At 56.0% G+C, this 22398-nt stretch overlaps 3 protein-coding genes across 6 annotated transcripts; 2 read left to right on the top strand and 1 right to left on the bottom strand.

Moving 5' to 3' along the window:
- On the bottom strand, positions 1 to 14632 carry UBQLN4 (ubiquilin 4). 2 transcript variants are annotated; one of them, XM_054051085.1, is made up of 11 exons: positions 14404 to 14631; positions 11838 to 11989; positions 7893 to 8092; positions 7296 to 7558; positions 5445 to 5603; positions 4494 to 4719; positions 3979 to 4118; positions 3462 to 3545; positions 2724 to 2839; positions 1935 to 2112; positions 1 to 1227 (listed from the first exon to the last, which is right to left on the bottom strand). In XM_054051085.1, exons 1-11 carry the CDS (start codon positions 14602 to 14604, stop codon positions 1075 to 1077), a joined length of 1872 nt encoding a protein of 623 aa, XP_053907060.1. In that variant the 5' UTR covers positions 14605 to 14631; the 3' UTR covers positions 1 to 1074. The 2 variants fall into 2 exon arrangements, with proteins under 2 accessions (XP_053907060.1, XP_053907061.1); XM_054051086.1 differs by lacking the exon at positions 3462 to 3545 and having other exon boundaries at positions 14404 to 14632.
- Positions 14633 to 15961: 1329 nt separating this feature from the next.
- LAMTOR2 (late endosomal/lysosomal adaptor, MAPK and MTOR activator 2) lies at positions 15962 to 18256 on the top strand. 2 transcript variants are annotated; one of them, XM_054050793.1, is made up of 4 exons: positions 15962 to 16074; positions 16723 to 16885; positions 17001 to 17090; positions 18025 to 18256. In XM_054050793.1, exons 1-4 carry the CDS (start codon positions 16007 to 16009, stop codon positions 18079 to 18081), a joined length of 378 nt encoding a protein of 125 aa, XP_053906768.1. In that variant the 5' UTR covers positions 15962 to 16006; the 3' UTR covers positions 18082 to 18256. The 2 variants fall into 2 exon arrangements, with proteins under 2 accessions (XP_053906768.1, XP_053906767.1); XM_054050792.1 differs by lacking the exon at positions 18025 to 18256 and adding an exon at positions 17418 to 18016.
- Positions 18257 to 18623: 367 nt separating this feature from the next.
- On the top strand, positions 18624 to 22195 carry RAB25 (RAB25, member RAS oncogene family). 2 transcript variants are annotated; one of them, XM_009564964.2, is made up of 5 exons: positions 18627 to 18931; positions 19957 to 20152; positions 20275 to 20468; positions 20615 to 20695; positions 21390 to 22195. In XM_009564964.2, exons 1-5 carry the CDS (start codon positions 18892 to 18894, stop codon positions 21518 to 21520), a joined length of 642 nt encoding a protein of 213 aa, XP_009563259.1. In that variant the 5' UTR covers positions 18627 to 18891; the 3' UTR covers positions 21521 to 22195. The 2 variants fall into 2 exon arrangements, with proteins under 2 accessions (XP_053906736.1, XP_009563259.1); XM_054050761.1 differs by lacking the exon at positions 20615 to 20695 and having other exon boundaries at positions 18624 to 18931.
- Positions 22196 to 22398: the final 203 nt, after the last annotated feature.

The following is a 22398-nucleotide window of genomic DNA, read 5'->3' as shown; positions in this document are numbered from 1 at the left end:
ACAGATGGTTGTGCGCATTTATTTTTCTTTGATAAAAATGGTATGCAAATTACACAGCCATGGAGGCTCTGGGGAAAATATCACCCTGCTGGTCCTCGGGGAGTTCCTTGGAGAGTCGTAACATTCAAACACACCAAAATGAAGGGGGAGGGCAGGATGGAGGATGGATCTAAACTGGGAAGAACATGGATTTCACCATTTCCCAGTAAAGCCGAAAGACCGTTAACTTCTTTTTTCAATTTCCTCTTTTTGTTTTTACAGTTTCAGGAATGAGCACAAGAGTCAACAAACCCCGACACCGCGGCGCAAGAACCACATTCCTTGGGCAGAAACACACCTTCCCAACACGTTCTTCTGCACAGCAATTCCAACTCAAGCTCAAGAACAGCAAAAGCTCAATCCCTGAAGGCATCTGGGCTCCTTTACACTATCCCAAAGGTGTAAAGAGGCCATGTTTCAAATGCAGTTTTCATGCACTTTAACCCTTTACAAGGAGATCAGAAGCGCCTGCGTGCAAGGGACGCAGGGATCAGTCCATCCAAATGGAACATTAAGACAAACGACATCAGGAATTTCCAGGTCATTTCAATTTTTCTTTTGATCCATTCCCAATAAGATGCTGGGAGAAATCATCAAATCATCAAAACCCCCAAACTTGGCTCAAGTTTTAAATATTTGCCTGAAAGGAGGGCTAGGGGAGGGAATCCTGTAGAGTTAAAATCAAGCTACTCAAAACACAATCATTCAGGTAAGTAACTAGAAGTATCGCCTCTACCATCTAGAGAGAGAGAGAAGAGTGTCGGAGACAGAGGGCATATTTAGGAAAAAATACACATCTGAAGTCTCTGTGGCCACGATGAGAACTGGAATCCACATACAAGCCAGTTAAAAGAGCATTTCAACATGAAATCTTAACTTAGTAGGAAGGTCAGGGGTTAAGCTGTATTTTTTTTTTTGTTTTAAATACATGGACAGCTGTCAGATATGAAAATGATGGCGGGCTTTCCTGAAAGATCCCCCTGCGCGTGTGTATGGATGCGTGTGCTGACGCCTGCGGGGCAGCGTGACAAGAGTTTAGGAAGGCTGGGAGCCCAGCAGTCTCTCAATAGCTGCGTTGATGTCGCCGCCGGTGGCAATAAGCGCCTGGAGGTTGGCTTCACGATTAATGAAGCCCATGGCGTTCAGCTGCTCCAGCTGCTGTTGGAATCGCACTTCAGGACTCTGCGCCTACAGAGGGAAAGGACAAAGGCCAGTCAGACAGCAGAGATTAGATGCCAACAGGAGCAGGGCCAGCGATGGTGGATGAGCAGTGGTCCTGAGCTCCGCTGGAGGAGTACTGAAACCCTCCAGGCTCTGTTAGGGACGTTACCCACCTCCCACACTACCACCAGCTTTGGCACAGCCATGCTGGGAAGAAAATGCGTGGCACTCTGAGCGTCAAACCTGTCCAAAGAGATACTGACCCCCAAAGAATCGGCCAGTCCGAGGCACCAAATTGGGCATAAAGCCAAGAGAAACCTGTTGGGGACCACATCCCTGGAGCGGGCTGGGATCAAGACAACCTCTAGCTCACCTTGAATATGTCATCATAGAATGGTTTGGATTGGAAGGAACCTCAAAGCCCATCCAGCCTCAACTCAATGCCATGGGCAGGGACACCTCCCACTGGCTCAGGGGCTCCAAGCCCCATCCAACCTGGCCTGGAACCCCTCCAGGGATGGGGCAGCCACCACTGCTCTGGGCAACCTGGGCCAGGGCCTCCCCACCCTCACAGCAAAACATCTCTCCCCGAGATCTCATCTCAATCTCCCCTCTTTCAGCTGAAAACCATTCCCCGTCATCCTATCCCTGTACTTCCTGACCAAGAGGCCCTGCCCAGCTTTCCTGTAGACCCCCTTTCCATACTGGAAGGCTGCTGTATCTGCATTACATACTTGAGAGCTTCCTCCGGCCAGCAGCTGGATCATCTGCTGCATGAGCTGCTGTTGGGGGTTACCACCCCCAGCTGGAGAGGCACTGGCCGGCGTCGAAGCAGAGGGAACGGGGTTCTCCGGGATTGTGCTTCCTCCTGTGGAGGACGGGGGCATTCGAGGCATGCCGAAGGAGCCGAGGCTGCAGAGGAAGGCAGGGCATGCTCAGAGGTGAGCTGGCACTTCTGGGTGTCCCCTCAGAGCTGGGCAGAGGGCGATCAGAAGGCTCTGCCAGGTTGACCCCCACCATACAGGACAGCTTTGTAAACTAAACTGTCTGCCTTTGTACCCTGGTCACACTCAGCGCTTGGGGTAAGCAATCCTAAAGGAAGAAGAGGTCTGAAAGGAACTGTAGAGGCTGAGCGTGACCCACGCTGAGACCAGAAGGCCTGAGGGCACCCAGTCTTGCCCCAGCGAACCCACCCAACCTCATGGTCGTGCATCTCACACTGTTCTCCAAAGCTAAAATTCTTGAGTTCAGCCAACACGAAACACCACAAACAAAAGATGAGGAAGGGACCAAGTGATGTCCAAACCTTTGCTCCAAAAAGAAAGGCTCAAGGACTTCCCACACACAGCACAGAAGAACAAAGTGCTAATTAGCTGGAACTCAAGAGGCCTGCAGGCACACGCACATGTCCCCACGCCAGCGTGCCCTAAGAAGATCTCCTTGATGAATCGACAGCCAGGCTGCCTGCTGGTACCAAGCGCCTTAGCTCTGCCTGCAGAAACCCACTCTAAAGCATTTATTACCTTGGCACTAGTCCTGGGGCCTCCGTTTGCAGCGTCTGGAGTCCCTGCTGGATCTGGAGGAGAGCCTGCATGGCGCGGGGGTTGGTGAGAATGGAGAGGGAGTCTGGGTTCTGCATCTGGGAACAAAGGGAAAAGACACAGCGGTACCAAACAGCGAGTGCTCTGGCAGCCAGAGATCCACCAGCTTTAAAGCCATCAGGACAGGGCTGCGCCTCTCTCCCTGCAGCCAGAGTGAACCTGCGAGTCTGGTTCCTCCTTCAAGTCCCCAGACCACAGGGCTCATCTACAGAGACAAACACAAAGTTTAGATCAAGTTTCCTAAATGAATTAGGTGAATCGGATTGGAGCTGGGTGCACAAGCCTTTGGAATTAAAGGGATCTTATTTGATCTACCTGAGTGAACCAGCTGCTTTAGCACAATTAGCCATTTTCATTTGTGTAAACTCATCACAGTGAGAGACCGTCCACGCAGGGTTTTCACGCAGCTTAACCAGCCTAATCTGAAGCCCACCTTTAGGTAATTTACATTAGTGAATTTAGATCGCCTTGTCCAGACTAGTTCTTCCTTTCTCTCTCCCCTGTGCAAACCCCTTTCTTTCACAGCCCAAACCACCCAAACCCACATGCTTCCTACTCAAATTGACTTAAGCTTCTGAGACACTCCCTTTCCTACAGAGGATGGAAAAGCTCTGGAGCCCGGGGGCTGAGAGCAGCGCAGGGCCAGACAGGGGCCTTTACCTGCTGCAGGAAGACAGGGAGCTGAAGGCGAAGCTGTTCTTGAAGCTGTGGATTCCCAGCAAAGAGGGGGACATTTACCATGATCTAGCAAGAGACAGCACACGTAGGTAGGGTCAGAGGGTTGCTGCCGCTGGCTGTTAATCCCTACGTAACTAAGCCATGGAGAATAAGTCAGTCATGCCCTTGACTCCCTCCCTGGGCTTTCAACGTGTTCCCCTGCTAATGGAGACTGAAATAGGACAGCTCAATGCCTGGCAGGAGTGTTGAACAGGGGCATACGCAATGAGAAGGGCCATTCCCATGTCCCTTTGAAAGCCACTCGTTTGTGAGCAGCTCTGCTAAGAGAGATGGTTCAGGCCTGTGACCGCCTCCAAACTATCAAGGAACACCGCTGTCTTTATTCTCTCAGCCCTTTGGATTCTCAAAAGGAACCCCTCCAACGACAGAAGCACACCAGTCTCACAAGCGTTGTGTGCACGGCCTGTCTGACAATAAAAGACAATTGCAACGCTTTTACCTGTGCTGCAAAGTCTGGGTTCTGGGCAAGAGTTTGCATCATGCTCCGCATGTAAGGGGCAGAGATCATGTTCTGCATCAGCTGAGGGTTTTCAGAAATCTGCTGCAGGAGGCCTTGCATCTCCGGGCTGTTAAACATGCCTGCGAGGGGAAAGAAGACAAAGGAAAACCCCTTAGAAGCCTGAGTGCTGCTGCAAAGCTTGGAATACAATATGACATAATGGCAATGCCGTCACTTCATCCCCTGGCCAACAGCGAGTATCACTGTGGACAGCCGTGGCAGTGCTTTGCTCGCCACTCTGCCACGCCTTCCAAGGGCTGCAGGGACATCAGAGTTCCCAACGCAACCCTCTGACAGCCACACAACAAACAACGCACTCGCACTTGGCTGGGCTAGAATCACTCATCCGGAGAGCAGCCATGGTTTGGCACTCAAATGCCACAGAAAACCGCTCTCCAAGGAAGCCTGGGTGAGCTGTTTGGTCAGTAGCACCCTCTGGTTCCTCTCTTACGTACCAGCCCCAAGGCCAGCAGCACTCAGCCCGAAGGGGTTGGATACAGTCGGGGTGCTTTGAGTGGTCGCCGAGCCAGTGCTCCCTTCGCTGCTGGGCACCTGGCTCTGGGAAGCAGCAGGCGTGGGGCTCCAGGGGTTCGGTAACGGCTCTCTGTTCTCTGTCCGCAAAGGTTGAGAGCTTGAGCTATCGGAGTTCCCAGTCAAGGAGGAAAAAGGATTGTTGCCAAACTAGGGAAGAAGAAAAAAGGCATAGTTGTAAGCAGTCAGCTCCAGCAGAATGTCGGACTAACCCCACCACTGTACGTGCTAGGGAACAGCCGATCACATTCATCCAGGTCCAAAATCTGCTCAACACATGCCAAAATTTGCCTCCTGAGAAATCTGTGATCCACAATGTGCTTCGCTCAAAAGACAACCAGGCTCAAGAAGCGGCTGCAGCCCTAGACTGGGCTCCCAAAAGCAGGGCTTCAAACCATCCGTGTTAAACCTGCACCGAGACATATCGGCAGGTAATGCTAGACTGGAGTATGTCTGCACAGCCTTTCACAGACGGACCTGCGCTGCTGCTCCTGTGCTCCAAGCCAGCTGGATCTCAGCCAGGTCCAATCTGAAGGCGTCAGGCTTGAGCTAATACAGTAAGTCAGGCTGGGAGCAGAAGGCTGCACTAACAAGGGCTGCGCTAACGAAGGTATGGGGCCTTCAAACCAGCAATAGCTGGCATCCAGCCTGCTTGGAGACCACAGGAGCGAAGGCAGGTCCCTGCTCGGATCCACCAAACCCTGTAATCAAAGCAGGCACCGCCCAACGTTCTCCTGCAGTGGCTGCATTCATCATCTGAAGTTGGCATTAAAAGTCAGGCTTTGGGAAGGCTGCCCCCTTAGCACAGTCTTGGGAAAGACCCCTTTATCCACGCTCAGCACACGACACCCCAATTACAGGAACGCAGCCAATACCTGCTCCCTGGCTGCACTAAACATGGGCTCCTGGATGTCCGTGTACATCCGACGCAGGGCATTGTATCCTCCTGGAATGCTCTCGAGGTTACTCAAAGCACGGTCCTGGTTCCGCATCATCTCCTGCATCATGGCAGGGTTACGAGCCAACTCCATTGTCTGCAAGAAGGAAGAAAACATGTAAAACTCAGGCCTACGTGGCCCGCAGAAGACTGGAGTGGATCAAGAGACTCGTTAGCAGCACAATGGTATTCTACCAGCCTAGAAGTGAAAGAGTTAAATCTCAGCTCCCAGAAGAAAGAGTATAATTAAACCCATTTCACAGCCAGAGAGCAGAGAGATCATTTATCCAAGCAAAGAGAGCCCAGGAATCCTGGCTCCTCCCATCCTTGCTCAGCTCTCTTCCTTCTCAACCTCATTTCAGCTGGATGAAATTGTTTTGTTTCTAAGCAGCATCAGGACATCCAAACTTTTAACACCCATATGTTCCCACTCAACAGGGGGCTGCATTCAAAAATGGAGAAGGTGAAAGAGATCGGATATTCCCCACTTCAAGCACACCAAGAAATTCACCCTCTCAGGACTTCTGATGGGTCTGCCCTGCACAAGGAACATCCAGATCTCATTTGAGATGCTGCATAAGTACAGATCATTCACAATTTAATCCTGCAGCTCTGGAATTTCATGTATGGCTGAGATAGTTGAAAGAAAGACAACCAAGAAGCAGATGAAAACAAGGCTCATCCAGCAGCAACCCAAAAAGATCTCCTGGCAAGGTATCCTGGGGGAACAGCAGAGTCCTATCAAGGGCTATTTAACACTCAGTCTCTCTCTTATCCCTTATGCTTCCCTTCCAGCAAATCTTTGCTCATCCAGATAGTCCTCTGGGACGTGGGTTCTCCCGGTTCTGAGACTGTACAGAGAATCGAGACCTCTAGGATCCTGGCTTACAACTGGTGCTCTGCAGACAATATTGACCGTACACCTCTGTAGCCTGCATTTAATCTATCAAAAAATGGAGAGAACAAAAAGATTCTGCAGCAACTTCACTTCTCCACGACTGCTTTTACTCCCAATCATAGAATCACAGAATGGCTTGGGTTGAAAGGAACCTCAAAGCCCATCCAGTTCCAATCCCTGCCTCCCAATGCATCAGGGGGCTCCAAGCCCCATCCAACCTGGCCTTGAACCCCTCCAGGGATGAGGCAGCCACCACTGCTCTGGGCAACCTGGGCCAGGGCCTCCCCACCCTCACAGCAAAATATTTCTTCCTGAGACCTCATCTCAATCTCCCCTCTTTCAGCTGAAAACCATTCACCCTCGTCCTGTCCCTGTACTTCCTGACCAAGAGCCCCTCTCCAGCTTTCCTGGAGCCCCTTTCAGTCCTGGAAGCCACCCTAAGGTCTCATCGGAGCTTTCTCTTCTCTAGGCTGAACAACTCCAACTCTCTCAGCCTGTTCTCATATGGGAGGTGCTCCAGCCCTTGGATCATCCCTGTGGCCTCTTTTGGACTTGCTCCAACAAATCCATGTTCTGATCCGTTCCTGCACCAGAACACAATAGCCTTGCACGCAGCATGCTAGGATGACCCCAGCACGCCTTTTTTTTTCCTGACACACGATGGATTCAATAGCCCTGAAAGGGAGACGAGCTGTAGGCACGTGGGCTGAGAAATCGGTATTCACACAACTCAGGACTATCATCTGTCTGTGGGGAGCTTACAGGAGGAAGGAGATCTCCGGAATCACTGATCTGGCATTCACACTCTCCCTTTGGAGAGCAGACATTGAAATTGGTCCACAGAGATGCTCCTGAACCTGTTTTAAACAGGATCCTGGCATGCTGACTCACCTGCCTCATGAGCTCCGGGTTATTCAGCATATGGCTTATCTCCGGATTGCGCTCCATGAGTTGCTGCATCTGAGGATTGGCCATGATCATCTGTCTCATGAGGTCAGGGTTGGACATCATGTTCTGCACCAAGGGATTCTCCATGATCTGAGAAAGCATCTCCGGGTTGGACATCAACTGCCGCTGCATCTGCTGCTGGAGCTCCATAAAGTTGGCAGAACCCATGCCAAGGTTGCCCAGCCCAGTGATGCCGCCAAAGCCAGCTGGAGAGGGAACAACACACGGGGAGAGAGGCGTGAGTCAGTCAGTAACTGTCGGCAGCTGCAAAAAGAGGACAAGTACATCAGCTGAACTGCACCCACATCGATCCAAGGGTATCCTAGTTTCCTACAGCAGACAGCTCCGAGAGAGGACACCCCTACATATGCTTCAGGAAAAGCTTTGGCATTATCCGGAGCAGGGAAAGTTAGGAATGCTGGTGGAAGCAACTCATGCAAAGCCTACAACAAGCAGAGATGACTACAGGGGCAAGGGCCTCAAGTCCTTGGTCTAATCCTAGGGAATTCCATCGTGTCACACCTCAGCACCGGCACTTACACAGGATGGATGTAGCACTATTGGGGCCTCCATCTCCAGGCCCTCCCATGGTCCCTGACCCACTGCTCCGTCTGCTGCCGCTCCCTGCGTCAGACACCGCACTGCCGGATGTGGAAGGCTGAGATGGGGCAGCCGGAGAAGGGGTTGTAGAGGGGGCAAAAGCAGCATTGGGGGCAGAAGAAGATGTTGATTCTTGGATCCTGCAAAGAAACAAACAGAGGCATTAAAGAATCATAGGACAGTTTGGGCTGGAAGGCACCTGAAAGATCATCCAGTCCCATCTGCTGCCATAGGCAGGGACACCTCCCACTGGCTCAGGCTGCCCAGGGCCCATCCAACCTGGCCTGGAATGCCTTCAGGGATGGGGCAGCCACAGCTTCCCTGGGCAACCTCTTCTAGCACCTCATCACTCTCATGGTGAAGAGATTCTTCCTTATGTCTGCTGTAAATCTGCCCCTCTCCAGTTTACATCTGATCCCCCTCGTCCTACAAGCCTTTGCGAATAGTCCCTCTCCAGCTCTCTTGTAGCCCCTTTCAGGTACTGGAATGACCTCTCCATTGAACTTCACAAAGTTCCTGCTAGTCCACTCTTCCAGCCTGCCCAGGTCTTCCTGGAGGGTAGCTCTCGCCCCTGGAAATGGCCTGGGATTTGGGAATAGTGAGCAGATTCCTTGGGGGGGTGGGGGGGGTGGGGGGGACACAGGACAGTGCACCCCACGCTGACCAAGCCCCCCTCGCGCCCGTTGTCCCCGCAGCAGCCGGCCCGGGCTGCTCCCGCTCCTGCCAGCACAGCTGCGCTCCCAAATGCCTCCCATCTGCCGGAACCCGCCTCCCATCCTGATGCATCCCAGACCCTGACATTTCATCCTGGCCTGCACAAAGGAGCCTGACCGGTCCTACATAGAGTCGTATCGCGGTCTACCCTGAATGAGACTGAACTATTTACCTCAGCTATATCCTTGAGCAACGAGTTTCTTCCAAACAGGAAAATCCTCCTGCTGCTCCCACAGAAGCCACAGGAGGTTACAGCAGGGCTAGCACAAGGGGTAAGCAAGATTCTGCTTCGCTGCAAACCCTCCCATGCACTCAGCATTCCTATCAGTGCTCCTGGGGGCAAAGCCAACTCTCAGCATGACTCTACAGGTTGGGAAACTGAGGTGCGAGGCAGCTCCCAGGAAGCTATGGAACGTTGCTGGCCAGTTTGGCTATGAATTCCCATCTCTGCCTTGCACGGAAGGCTTCTCCATCCAACAATGGGTGATCAAAGGTTCTTTTAACACACACGCAGGTGCCATGACTTAAGCCACAGCACAGCAGATGCTGGACATGAACTTTGTGGGGTAAACCAACCCAGGTCAGGACCTTGTAATGACAGTTACTCCTCAGGACTTCTACAGGAATTCAAAAGGGAACATTTAAAGATTCTCTGAAGCACCTGTAGTCACGACAGTGATTCTTGGACTGGAGCTAAAGAGATTTCACATGGAATTAGACCATAAATTCACTTTATTCACCTTAACCAAGACATGCTATTGTGCCACTGACAAGTAAATAACAACAATGACTTCTCGATCTTTTTTAACCCAACCAAGAATGATTCCTTTCTCTGACTCCCCTTTCTTTTCCACTCTTATTCTAAAACTTCAACAATAACACCTGAAGATCCCTGTGCACTTTCCAGACTCGCCTCACTGCTGCTACAAACCAGCAGGCACAGAGAGGGAGGCAGAGAGTGGGGAAAACAAAGCAAAAAGGAAGCTGAACAAAAAAGGAAGAAGGAAACTAGAGAAAGGTCACTTGGTTTCTCTCGGCACAGGAAAAGGATGTAAAGTCTTCAGTAAGCACCTGACTATGACTAAAAAGAGCAATCCAGGACAGGTCTCTTGTTTACCCTTTGAAATGGTTCACAAGCACCACAGTTTGGCGTAGAGACGAGGGTAAAGAGCACCGAGCTGTCATGGTGCTCGGAGATGTCAAACCCAGAATGGGGGGGTGCTTGTCTTTGTGAAAAAGAGGGGAGGAAAGAATCATCGAACCATGGAATGCTTTGGGTTGGAAGGAACCTCAAAGCCCATCCAGTTCCAACTGCTGCCATGGGCAGGGACACCTCCCACTGGCTCAGGGGCTCCAAACCCCATCCAACCTGGCCTGGAACCCCTCCAGGGATGGGGCAGCCACAGCTTCCCCGGGCAACCTGGGCCAGGGCCTCCCCACCCTCACAGCAAAACATTTCTCCCTAAGATCTCATCTTAATCTCCCCTCTTTCAGCTGAAAACTGTTCTTCCTCATTCTATCCCTGCCTTCCCTGATCAAGACTCAGGCAGGAAGGCAGCTCTCCGTGGGCGCAGCAGGGCTGCACAGTGGCCCCATCGGCTCTCCTAGAGCTCAAGGAAAGGTTCTGAAGAGGGTTTCAGATCAACAGGACACGGCTGGGCCTGAGGGACAGCATCGGTTCCCAAGAGCCTTTGGTGCCCACCACTTCCCTGGGGAACACTGGGAAAATCCCAGCCCTGCAGGACCTTGGGGTCAATCCCCAGCCCCTTTCTCAGGTCAAGCCACACGGTGCAGACGGACACGAATGAGCAGCCACACAGGCTCAGAGCAAAGTGCATGATAGAACCGAAAGTAAAACTGTGTACGTGTTTCAACTTCAAAACCAATTCATTGGGAAAGTGATTGCTGTTAAAAGCAATTTCATAGAATCGTGGAATCACTAAGACTGGAAAAGGCCTCTAAGCTCATCCAGTCCAACCCCACCGTGCCCATTGAGCTATGTCCCAAAGTGCCACGGCCACATGGTTTTTGACCTCGCCCAGGGACAGGGACTCCCCCACTGCCAAGGGCAGCCTCTGCCAGTGAAGGAAGGTTTCCCAATACCCAATCTAAACCTTTCCAGCACAACTTGAGGCCATTTCCTCTCATCTCATCACTTGTTACTTGGGAGAAGAAACCAGCACTCACCTCACTACAACCTCCTTTTAAGCAGTTGCAGAGTGCAATAAGGTCTCCTCTCAGCCTCCTCTTCTCCAGACTAAACAGCTCCAGGGCCCTCAGCCGTTCCCACAACCCCTGTTCTCCAGCCCCTTCCCCAGCTCCGTTCCCTTCTCCGGACACACACCAGCCACTCAAGGTCTTTCTTGGACTGAGGGGCCCGAAACTGAATCCAGGCTTAGAGCTGCAACCTCACCAGCACTGAGTCCAGGGGGACGATCCCGTCCCTGCTCCTGCTGGCCACCCCGTGGCTGATCCAAGCCAGGATGCTGGTGGCCTCCTAGGCCACTTGGGCCACTGCTGGCTCATGTTCAGCTGCTGTCACGCAACATCCCCAGGGCCTTTTCTGCCAGGCAGCTTTCCAGCCACTCTTCCCCAAGCCTGGAGCTGCACAGGGTTGTCACCCAAATGCAGCACCCAGCACTTGGCCTCGTGAAGACCATCCCACTGGCCTTGGCCACAGCTCCAACCTGTCCAGATCCCTCTGCAGAACCTTCCTGCTCTCAGGCAGATCAACACTCCCACCCAGCCTGGTGTCATCCGCAAACTGAGGGAGCACTTGATCCCCTTGTCCAGGTCATGACTAAAGAGATTAAACAGACAGAACCCCAACCCAGAGCCCTGGGTCACTGCTTGTGACATATTTTTGTTAGAACTAGCACCAAATTCCAATGAGTTCTTCCAAGATTACTAAATTTTAAAGGCTCAACACACAACCAAATTGTGTTAAAGAAGAGTCAGGCCCCTCAGGTATTTGCCACAAGCCGGGGAACGGACAGGGCAGGCAATAAGCCCCATAGCCACATGAAAGCCGTGACAAAGTAAGAGCCAGGAGGGCCCTAAAGGCTTCACACAAGGACTCACTTCAGTCACTGGCAGGACAGAAATCCTCCACCCTCGTTTATTCCCACCATCCACTCACCCTCAGCCCACCAAGACAGAATAGTTTCTTACTTCTGCGGAGTCTTAATGACCAAGTGTACGGTCAGCCCATCTTTGATCCCGTGTTGATTCAACGTGTCTCCATCCTTCAGGATCTTCCCAGCAAAGATCAGAACCAGCTGATCCTGTTTGGCTTTAAACCGCCTGGAAATCTCTTCTTTGAACTGAAAAAACAAACAAAGCATTTGTCAGGCAAAAGACTGAGACCAGAAATTTAAAGCTGATGCTCCAGATATCGTAATTCACTCTGCAAAGAGCACAAGGAACCACTGGTCCTTTGGTGCCTCATCTCAGAGGAGCCCATGCCAGAACCAATCTAGTCACCAGCTCTTGAAAACGTCTGAGGTGTTAAGGGAATAAAATCAACAAAGAAAAGCTCTGTGTGCTTACAAAACGTGGAGGAAATTTCAGGAAGAATGGAGCAATTACCTCTAGAAGAGCCAAAGGCTTCCAGAGCAAGATCGAGTGTCTCTCTTAGGTCTAATACAAACACATCGCTCATCCTCTGAATGACTGAACTGTTTTTTGCCTCTTGCTCATCTGATTTTTTTTCTTAAGGAAAGCCCAACTCTGCTTTAATACAGGACAGAGCTCTATGGAAAAGGGAACAATCCTTTAGCAGCCAATGGAAAGAAACTAGGTCTTCTCCAATTCCTATTTCTGCGGCTGAATTCCCTATGAGGATGCCACACCACAGCACACGGACACCTCTTCCATACGGTGGGATGCGGTGGGAGTAACGCCTACCGGTGAGATTGCCACTAGGCATTCCCAAACTGATTTGTAAGGGGGAAAAAAGCCTCACATTTGGAAGCCACAAACTGCAGGAAATCCAGAGGGAAAGGCCAGGATGGAAAGCAAAGCACAGACCGGTCCCAGAGGAGCTCACAGGCTCCGCATCAGAACTCTCAAAACCAATACCTGCGAGAGTGCAGCCCCGAGCCCCAGCTCATCCTGATCGCAAAGCTCCATGCCTTCACTTAACATCTCATTTACACCAACAGGCTCCGAGAAGCCGACTGGAAAGGAGCCAGAGGGACGCATGTCCCATGTACCACAGCCCCCGCCTACCCCAAGATCTCCACCAGGTCCTTCACACTGCAACCTCATGTCCTACACCCCGGATCGAAGAGCACCACAAGCCGAGAAGCCAAGAGCCGTGTCGATGACACCTTGTGCTGGTGGGCAAAGCCGCTTTGACCGTGCTTGAGCCAATCCTTGCGAATTTCAGCCCCTCCTGCTCACCCACACACAGTTCCCTCACAGGAGCAAAGCCCCCCAAAGCCCACACATGGGTTGATGTTCCTTTTCCTTCGCTCTATCCAATCAGACTTGCCTGGCTCTCACCAGTGGAATCTACCTCCCAGACTCTTGCCACAGGGAGCCCAAAGATGGTTCTGCTCCCAAAGATGCTTCTCCCGATCGCAGCACCCGTCCCACACTCAGGGAACACCTTTCCTCCCACCTCCCACGCAGCCCATCCCACGGGCCGGGCCCCCAAGACCCCCGCCCATCTTCCCACAGCCACCACCCACCAAATCTCCCTTCCCCACCTCTCTCTCCATGCCCCTCACACATCACCAACTAATTCCAACACCCACAGACCCTCCCCAGCACCACTTCCCCCCCACATCCCGATCCCATTCCCATTTCCCTGCTCAAAGGCCCCTGCCCTCACCCAGGTCTCCCAGACCCCTCAAAGCCTGGCTCCTGCAAGGAGGCCCCAAAAGCTTGGGGTGCCCCCAAGACTCCTCAGTTCCTGCCAACCCAGGACCAGGTCTCCAACCCCCCTGCCAAGTCCCTCTAGGCCTCCCCTCCAACCCCAAGCCATGTTCCCTCACTTCTCAGGGTCCCTGACCCTCTTACTCCCACTCCAAAATCCTTCTCTCTACCCAAAAAGCCCCTCTGTTCAGCCCCTCTCCCCACCAAAAACAAGCTCTGCCACCAAAAAACCTGCCCCGTCAGCCTCTCACCCTCCAAAACAAGCCCCTCAAGGCCCTCTCAGCCTCTCGCTCCCCAAAATGATCACTCCCATAACCTCTTACCCCCAAAACCAACCCCCCCCAGGGCTGCCTCAGACCCTCACACCCCAAAACCAACCTCTCCAGGTCCCCAGAGCTCCTCACTCCCCAAATCCAGCACCCCCCCAGCCTCTCAGACCCCCCAAACCAGACTCCCCGGCTCTCTCACCCCCCAAACCAGCCTCCCCCCGGCCTCTCACTCCCAAAGAAGCCCCTCCTGATGCCTCAAACCAGTCCCCCAGCCTCTCAGCCCCCCCAAACTAGCTCCATTAGACCCAAAACCAGCCCAGCAAGACCCCTCAATCCTTAAAATCAGCCCCCACGAGGATTCTTCAGCCCCTCACCCCCCAAACCCTGCCCCCCCCGGTCTCTTTAGCCCTTTACCCCCCTAAAGCAGCCCCTCCCGCCCCCCTCACCCCCCTCCACCAGCCTCTCCTGCCCTCCTCGTCCTCTTTAGCCCTTTACTCCCCAAACCAGCCGTCTCTCACCCCCCGCCCCCCCAAACCAGCCCCTCCAGTCCGCCCCCACCCCCTCACAACCCCCGGTCCCGCCCCCACCTCGCGCACGGAGGCGCCGTCGGCGATGACGATCTCCTCCTTATCCTTGGGGGTCTTCACCGTGACGCGGATCAGAACCCCTCCTGGGCCGCTCAGCCCCGTCTCGCCTTCCCCGCCAGGGCCGGGGCCAGGACCGGGGCCGGGGCCAGGACCGGGGCCGCCTCCGCCTCCTCCACCGCCGCCGCCGCTCGGCTCCGCCATCTTCGCCGCCAGCCCGGGCCGCCGCCAACAGAAAGGCGGCGCGCGCCAGAGCGGAGCCTCGAGCACCAGCGCCGCCAGCAGCGCCCCCTGTGACCGGGAGGGGGAACTGCAGCGCTGCGGAGAGGGGTCGTTCAAAAGGTTGGGTTGGAAGGGACCACAAAGCTTATCCAGTCCCACTTCTGGATCACCTCCCACTGGCTCAGGGGCTCCAAGCCCCATCCAGCCTGGCCTGGAACCCCTCCAGGGATGGGGCAGCCACCGCTGCTCGGGGCAGCCTGGGCCAGGGCCTCCCCACCCTCACTGCAAAACATTTCTCCCCAAGATCTCATCTCAATCTCCCCTCTTTCAGCTCAAAACCCACTGGATCGGGGAGCCCTCCCACTAGATCCATCCAGGACTGTAGTGCAGCTGATACCTGCAGGAGTCCAGGCTGCCAGGAGAAAGCACTAAGAACAGCCAAGGGAAACTGAGGCACATGCGTTCCGTTCTGCATCACTACTGCAGCCAGAAGTATTGGTATGGGAAAGCCTTGGAAATGCAGAGTAGAGGAGGGAGGAATTATGGAACGGGTTGGGTTGGAAGAGACCTCAAAGCCCATCCAGTCCCACCCCTGCCATGGGCAGGGACACCTCCCACTGGATCAGAGGCTCCAAGCCCCATCCAACCTGGCCTTGAAGACCTCCAGGGATGGGGCAGCTATGACTGCTCCCCAGCTCTCCTGGAGCTCCTTTCTGCCCTGGAAGCAGCTCTAAGGTCTCCCTGGTGCCTTCTCTTCTCTGGGATGGAGAACTCTCTCAGCCTGTCCTCGTACAAGAGGTGCTCCAGCGCTTGCATCATCTCTGTGTCCTCCTCTGGGCTGGTTCCAATGGTCCCATATCCTTCTCATGATGGGGATAACAACCCCAAAATATAAAATAATACAGATAAAAACGTATAGATAAATAAAAGACAAGGCAAAGCAGGGGCTGTGGCCCGCACTCCCAGCCCCCCCAGCTTCCTGAAACCCTGCTTGACCCCCTGCCTTCTTCCCACCGCTCTGGGTGCCTTGGGATCTCCCTGGCCTCCAGGCGGGGTGCTGGGTGCCCCCCTGGGTACCAGCCCCCCCTTCTACCATCGCTCCGCGCCCTGAAATACAACTCCCGGCGTGCCCCGCGCCCAGCACACCCCTCTTCCTGTAGGCCACGCCCCCACTTCCGGGAGATCACACACCCAATGAGAGACCACGCCCCCTCGGGGAGTGACCACGCCTTTTCCGGAGACAACTGCCATATATTGGATGGACACGCCCATTGCGTGAAACCACGCCCCCAAAGGGGCATGATCACGCCCCTCTAGTGCAAAGACCACTCCCCTTTATGAGACCACGCCCCCTTCCGGGTGGCCCCGCCCCGCCGCCGCCGCCATGCTGCGCCCCAAGGCCCTGACGCAGGTGCTGAGCCAGGCCAACACCGGCGGGGTCCAGAGCACCCTGTGAGTAGGGACCGGGGCCGCGGGCGCTGCTCCCGCCTCGCCCTGGCCGCGAAATGGCGCTCCGTGCTCTGGGAACGGCGCTGCCGCGGCGGAGGGGGTGCGAGGGGGTGCAGGGGGCTGAGCTGTGCAGGGTGATGAGCGTGCAGGGTGCTGAGCATGCAGGGTGCTGAGCTATGCTGAGCTGTGCAGGGTGCTGAGCATGCAGGGTGCTGAGCATGCAGGGTGCTGAGCTATGCTGAGCTGTGCAGGGTGCTGAGCTGTGCAGGGTGCTGAGCATGCAGGGTGCTGAGCATGCAGGGTGCTGAGCTGTGCAGGGTGCTGAGCATGCAGGGTGCTGAGCTATGCTGAGCTGTGCAGGGTGCTGAGCATGCAGGGTGCTGAACTATGCTGAGCTGTGCAGGGTGCTGAGCTGTGCAGGGTGCTGGGCATGCTGCATGGTCCTGAGCACTGCACAGGGCTGGGCTGTGCATGGTGCACAGTGCATGGTCCTGAGCGATAGACCATGCTGGGCTTTGCATGGTGCATGATGGATGGTGCTGAGCAATGCACGGCATTGGCTTGGTCAGCGTTGGACGGTGCGGTGGGGTCTGGTGCCCATCTCCAGTGGGGGCTGCGGGCACCGATCCGTACCCCCCATCTCCTTCCCAGACTCCTGAACAATGAGGGCTCCTTGCTCGCCTACTCGGGCTACGGTGACACCGACGCCAGGGTCACCGCGGCCATCGCCAGCAACATCTGGGTGGCTTACGACAAGAACGGCCACCAAGCTTTCAATGAGGACAACCTCAAATTCATCCTCATGGATTGCATGGTAGGTGGGGCTGGGGGCTGCCCACCCCTCCCCGGGGACCCCGGCACCGCCATGGCTCTGGGGGTCCCCCAGGACCAAGTTTGGGGTGCGACGGGTGCTGTTTCTCCCTGGGTAGGAGGGGCGAGTGGCCATCACGCGGGTGGCGAACCTGCTGCTCTGCATGTACGCCAAGGAGACGGTGGGATTCGGGATGCTGAAGGCCAAGGTAATGCTGCTGGGGAGGGACCGTGGGGCTGGGAAAGAGCTGGTGAGGAGGAAGAGAATGGGAGCGGTGGAGGAAGCTGCCGTGCCTGGGACGCCTCTTATAGAATGATGGAATGGATTGGGTTGGAAGGGACCTCAAAGCCCATCCAGTTCCACCTCTGGATCATCTCCCACTGGCTCAGGGGCTCCAAGCCCCATCCAACCTGGCCTGGAACCCCTCCAGGGATGGAGCAGCCACCACTGCTCTGGGCAGTCTGGGCCAGGGCCTCCCCACCCTCACAGCAAAACATTTCTCTCCAAGATCTCATCTCAATCTCCCCTCTTGCAGCTCAAAACCCTTCCCCTCATCCTCTCCCTCCTCTCCGTGATCAAGAGCCCCTCCCAGATCTCCTGGAGCCCCTTTTAGTCCTGGAAGCTGCTCTGAGGAGCCTTGATGAATTCATAGCCTGGCCTAAAGATGAGCTCCTTCTGGGCTGCGGCTCATGTGAGCCCCACGTAACTCATCATGGGATGCAGTGAGGCATCTCCAGGCTGCAGCTCCTCTGACCAACGAGGTTTTGCTCCTTCAGCCATGGGAAACAGCAAATTCTCCATTTTAAGGAACTTGGAATTATGGAATGGGGTGGGTTGGACGGAACCTCAAAGCCCATCCAGTCCCACCGCTGCCATGGGCAGGGACACCTCCCCCTGGATCAGGGGCTCCAAACCCCATCCAACCTGGCCTGGAACCCCTCCAGGGATGGGGCAGCCACCACTGCTCTGGGCAACCTGGGCCAGGGCCTCCCCACCATCCCAGTCCTCCTTGCAGAGGCTCCTCTGTCCCCTGGAGCCCTTCACCGCACTTTATAAAGGCTCTCAGATGAACTATAAATTCAGATAAGCGTGTGAGCAGCTTGCACGCGGGTTGGAGAACCCACAGCGCTCTCTGCTCGCAGGCGCAGGCGCTGGTCCAGTACCTGGAGGAGCCGCTCACGCAGGTGGCCGCATCCTGAGCACGTGAGCGGAGGAGCTCGGAGATGCTACCACGCCGTTTGCTTCACCCCCGACCCAGCGTGGGTTGGTGAGCGGCCCCATGAGCATCCTTGACGTGGTTCCTTCTTTGGGGTGGCCTTCAAAAACTGAGGGGTTGGGAGCGAAAAAGCCGAGGGGGAATAAAAGTGTGTTGGATACTTGCGTCCTTTTGTGTCTCTTGGGGATGGAAGGAGGAGCTGGGGGGGAACGCACTCGCAGAGGGTTGGGGGGGACCAAGCAGTGCTTTGGGGAAAACCAGGGCAAAAGGGAGTGAGTGCGACGGAACGGAGCCCTCCGCTTGGCTGAATTGAGGTGTCTGGAGGCTCTTTTCCTTCCCCGCTTTCCCCGACTTTCACACGATGGCAGCAGAGGCGAAGGAAAGGCGCGTTCGCACCAGTTGGAGTTGGGCTGAGCTGGGGTTTCTGCTCTGGCTTTGGTTGCCAACACTGCCCAGCCTGCCCTGCGCTGGCAGCGGCCAGGATCAGGTCCCAGCTCCTCCTCCGGCCACCCCGTGACGGGCCCAGGGGTGACACTACCTGCCCAACCTGCGCTGCGACACCCGGTCCCACCCCTTGAGTCAAGCGGCATCGCCAACCCAAGCGGCCTCGCGTCCTTCCCCCAGATCCCACTCCTTTTCCCTGGACCCCACGTCTCGCTGGCTTCCCGCTCGCTCTCCGGCACAGAGGAACCTTTGCCCCTTCCATCGCCTCCCTGGGTGCCTCTCGTCCCGCCCCGCGCCGCCTGCTTGAGGCTCCGCAGCGGGAAGGAGGAAACCAAGCGCCGGCAGCGCCATGGGCAGCGCCGAGGAGGATTATAACTTTGTCTTCAAGGGTGAGTCCTCATCTCCACGTGAACCCCCGGCCCCAAAAGCGATGGAGGTCCAGGGCTGTGGGGAGGAAACTGAGGTGCATTCCCCCTCAAGGCTGCCGTGGCCCAAACTGGGATGTTGTTGACCATCCCAACAGCTCTGATGTGCACCGGGAGCTGGGAAGCGTCAAGGGATTGGGGGGCAGGCGCCAGCTCGTGGTCGTGTCCCACGGCAGCGACGTCAGTGGTGGTGAACGGGGTCCACAGAGGCACAGGGAGATCCAATCCTGCGCCACAAACGTGGGGGACACTGGGCGAATCGCTGGCGTGTGGTGGGGGCTGAGTGGGAGTGTGCGAGAGAGAACCGCCGTGTGAGCCCAGAGAAAGCAACGGGCGTTTAAAAGTCGTTCTGCTGCAGTGACCTGGGTGGTGGCACTCACAGAGGACATGGGGGTCAAACCTTGGCTGGAGAAATGGGGCACAACCTTTTGCTCCTCAGCTTGAGTTCTGCAGGTCCCGGTGTCCCAGCTCTCTTCCAGTCCAGACCTGCTGGACCTCGGTGCTCCCCTGGGAGACGGAGAGGCTCGATGTTCTGCCAGTCCTGGGTGGCCACCACAGCAGGGTGACCCAGGGCTTGCCGGCATGCTCATCCTCCCCCCGTTACCTGGTGATTGGGACCCCCTGAACGGCGCTGAACGTTCCCCCTGAACGTTCCCCTGAACCAGGAGATGGGGAACACGGGTGGGCTCAGCCGAGGTGGCTCAGGGGCACGTGAGGGGTTGCGAGCTCCTGGCGTGGGGATGGGACCACCTTTTGCTGAAGGGGTGACCATGCCAGGTCGCACCTGCCTGGCTTCGTGCCCACATCTGGGATCATCAGGCAGTGAGGGATGCCCTGTGCCGGCCGTTTGGGTGGTTTGGCTACCACAGTGCCAAGGCGACGAGGTGCTGGCTGGTCAGAGAGGGTTCTCTGAATGACTACCAAGTGTCTCGGAGAAGCTCTGTCCCCTCCTCAACAGCTCCGGTGGGCTTTCTCCCTTCTTTCTGCAGTTGTCCTCATCGGGGAGTCCGGGGTGGGAAAAACTAACCTGCTCTCCCGCTTCACCCGCAACGAGTTCAACCACGACAGCCGCACCACTATTGGCGTGGAGTTCTCCACCCGCACCATCACGGTGGGAAACGCTGTGGTGAAGGCTCAAATTTGGGACACAGCCGGGCTGGAGCGGTACCGCGCCATCACCTCTGCGTAAGGATGGGATGCTTGAAACTGTGGTTCTTGGGTGGTGACCCCCTCGTCATGGAGCCCCATGGGTGAGGAGGTTGTGGGGGGTATCCAAAGCGTGGGGTGATGGTGAGGTTCTCCCATAGGTATTACCGAGGGGCCGTAGGTGCCCTGGTTGTCTTTGACATCACCAAGCACCAGACGTACAACGTGGTGGACCGCTGGCTGAAGGAGCTGTACGACCACGCCGAGGCCAACATCACTGTCATGCTGGTGGGGAACAAGACTGACCTCGCGGAGGCTCGAGAGGTGCCCATGGAGGAGGCGAAAATGTTTGCAGGTACGGGCTGACGCCCTGGCTGGGGATCCTCCCTGAGATCAGCGACCTGCACCAGTGTGGGCCAAAAACATCTCTAAACGGGTTCAGGAATGGAGCTGTGCCCTCGCTGGGGTTGGCATTGTCTTGGGGGGGGTCTCTCTTTGCAGACAACAATGGGCTGCTGTTTGTCGAGACCTCGGCGCTGGATTCCACCAACGTCGAGCAGGCGTTTGAGACCATCCTGAAGGGTACATGCAGCAGGGTCCTGGGGCGTCACGGGGTTCCTTACCGGAGACACAGGGCTGGGCAGAGGATGTCTTCTCTGCCCTGCTCCACGTGAGCTCGTTCGGGCTGGTTTCAGCGTTGTTGTCTTTCTGGCTGGTTTGGTTTCCGGTCTTTTGCGTTGGGTGGTTCACTCTCCGCACCCCATGGCTTTGTTCTCACAGCCCTGGGGCATCTCCAAAGCCCTGGGGGCTCCTTTTCCTCCCCCTGTAATCCATGGTTTCCCTTCCTGTTGCCCTGAGCTCCTGACTCAATGGCTCCAGCATGCTGCTGAACCGGCCACGAGAACCTGGGGGGCCACGGGGATGGAGATGGGCAACGCTTGGCCAGTAGGACCTCTCTAGGAATGACATTGGGGCAGGAGCGCGGCCGTACGGTGCCGACCGAGCCTTGTCCGGCGAGCTGCCAGCTCCGGTATGGGGTGAGGCACTAATCCCAGGTTGGGCAAGAGGAAATTGCCCAAGCGTAGGGTGTTCCCAAAGCACTGGAAGGACGCAACCTCAGGGAGCTGCACCCTTGGTGCCCCTCAACTCAACCCCTCTGCTGCACAAGGGCAAAGAGAGCCAAGTGTGGGCGATCAATGGGGGCTGCAGGCTCAAAGCTGTCCCTGCTTCCCTTGGGGGACCCTTGGCTGACCCCCCAACACCTCTTGTTCTCTAGAGATCTTCCACAAAGTGCAGCAGCAGAAGCAGAGGAGCAGCCAAAGCAACACGGTGTCACTCACCAACGAGAGCCCGGAGAGCGCGGCCGTGGCGCAGCCGGAGAAGCGCCCATGCTGCGTGGCCCTCTGAGCCGGCCACGCGTCCCAGGGTGCCCCCGGGGACCCCCCAGCCCTGGACACGCCAGTGGGGTAGAGCTGGGTCTGCTTCCAACATCCATCCATCCGGCCACCGGCACAGATGGTGTCACCCCCGTCCTGGTGCGGTGCGGACCAGCAGTGGCCAAATTCTGCCATAAACAGTGGGAAGCGCCGATGCCGCGAGCTCTGCTCTGTCTGCTTTGTATTTGCTGGACCCTGATCAGCACCAGCACCATGTGTGGATCCCTCCGCCCCTCCAGAGCTGCGGTGCAGAGGACTGAGAGACCCCAGGCACCGCTGGGAAGGAACCAGGACCTTCTCGGCCAGGATTGTGCCAGCACCAGGAGCCACTCCGACTGCCTCTGGCCGTGGCGTTGCTCCCGCGGGTCCACCCTGTGCCACACGCTGGGGATGTGGCCGTCCCCGCAGGTCTCTGACTGCTCCAGCATCATCCCAAACCCTACGGAGCAAAGTGGCAGTGCTCAGCCCTCGGCACACCTTCATCCCCATCCCAGATATGGGACAAGCGTGGTGGTAGGACCTCAAGAAGGTCCCTCCCATCTGCACGTGGAACGGGGCTCGGTGCAGAGCCAAGGGGCGCAGGAGCAGCTCCGTGTCCACCACAACGGTGACTCAACCATTAAAGGACTTGCGAAACGCAGGTTGGCTGAGCTGGAATTCCTGCGTGTTTGTGGTCCCATCCCTTGGTCCCCACCTCCAGGGCATGCTGGAGATCACAAGCACCCGAAGAGCCCAGCCCCGTGCTGTGGTCCCTGTGTGCCTTCTGCCCACACAGCCTTTCCCAATCCACCAGCGATGGCTTTTAGGGGTCAGATGGCACTTTCTCAGCCCGCACCATGACTTGGCCCC

This window comes from Cuculus canorus, chromosome 28 (genome assembly GCF_017976375.1).
Source record: "Cuculus canorus isolate bCucCan1 chromosome 28, bCucCan1.pri, whole genome shotgun sequence".
Lineage (NCBI taxonomy): Eukaryota > Metazoa > Chordata > Aves > Cuculiformes > Cuculidae > Cuculus > Cuculus canorus.
Note: the sequence above shows the minus strand (reverse complement) of the source record. Positions and strands in the feature narration are given on the sequence as shown.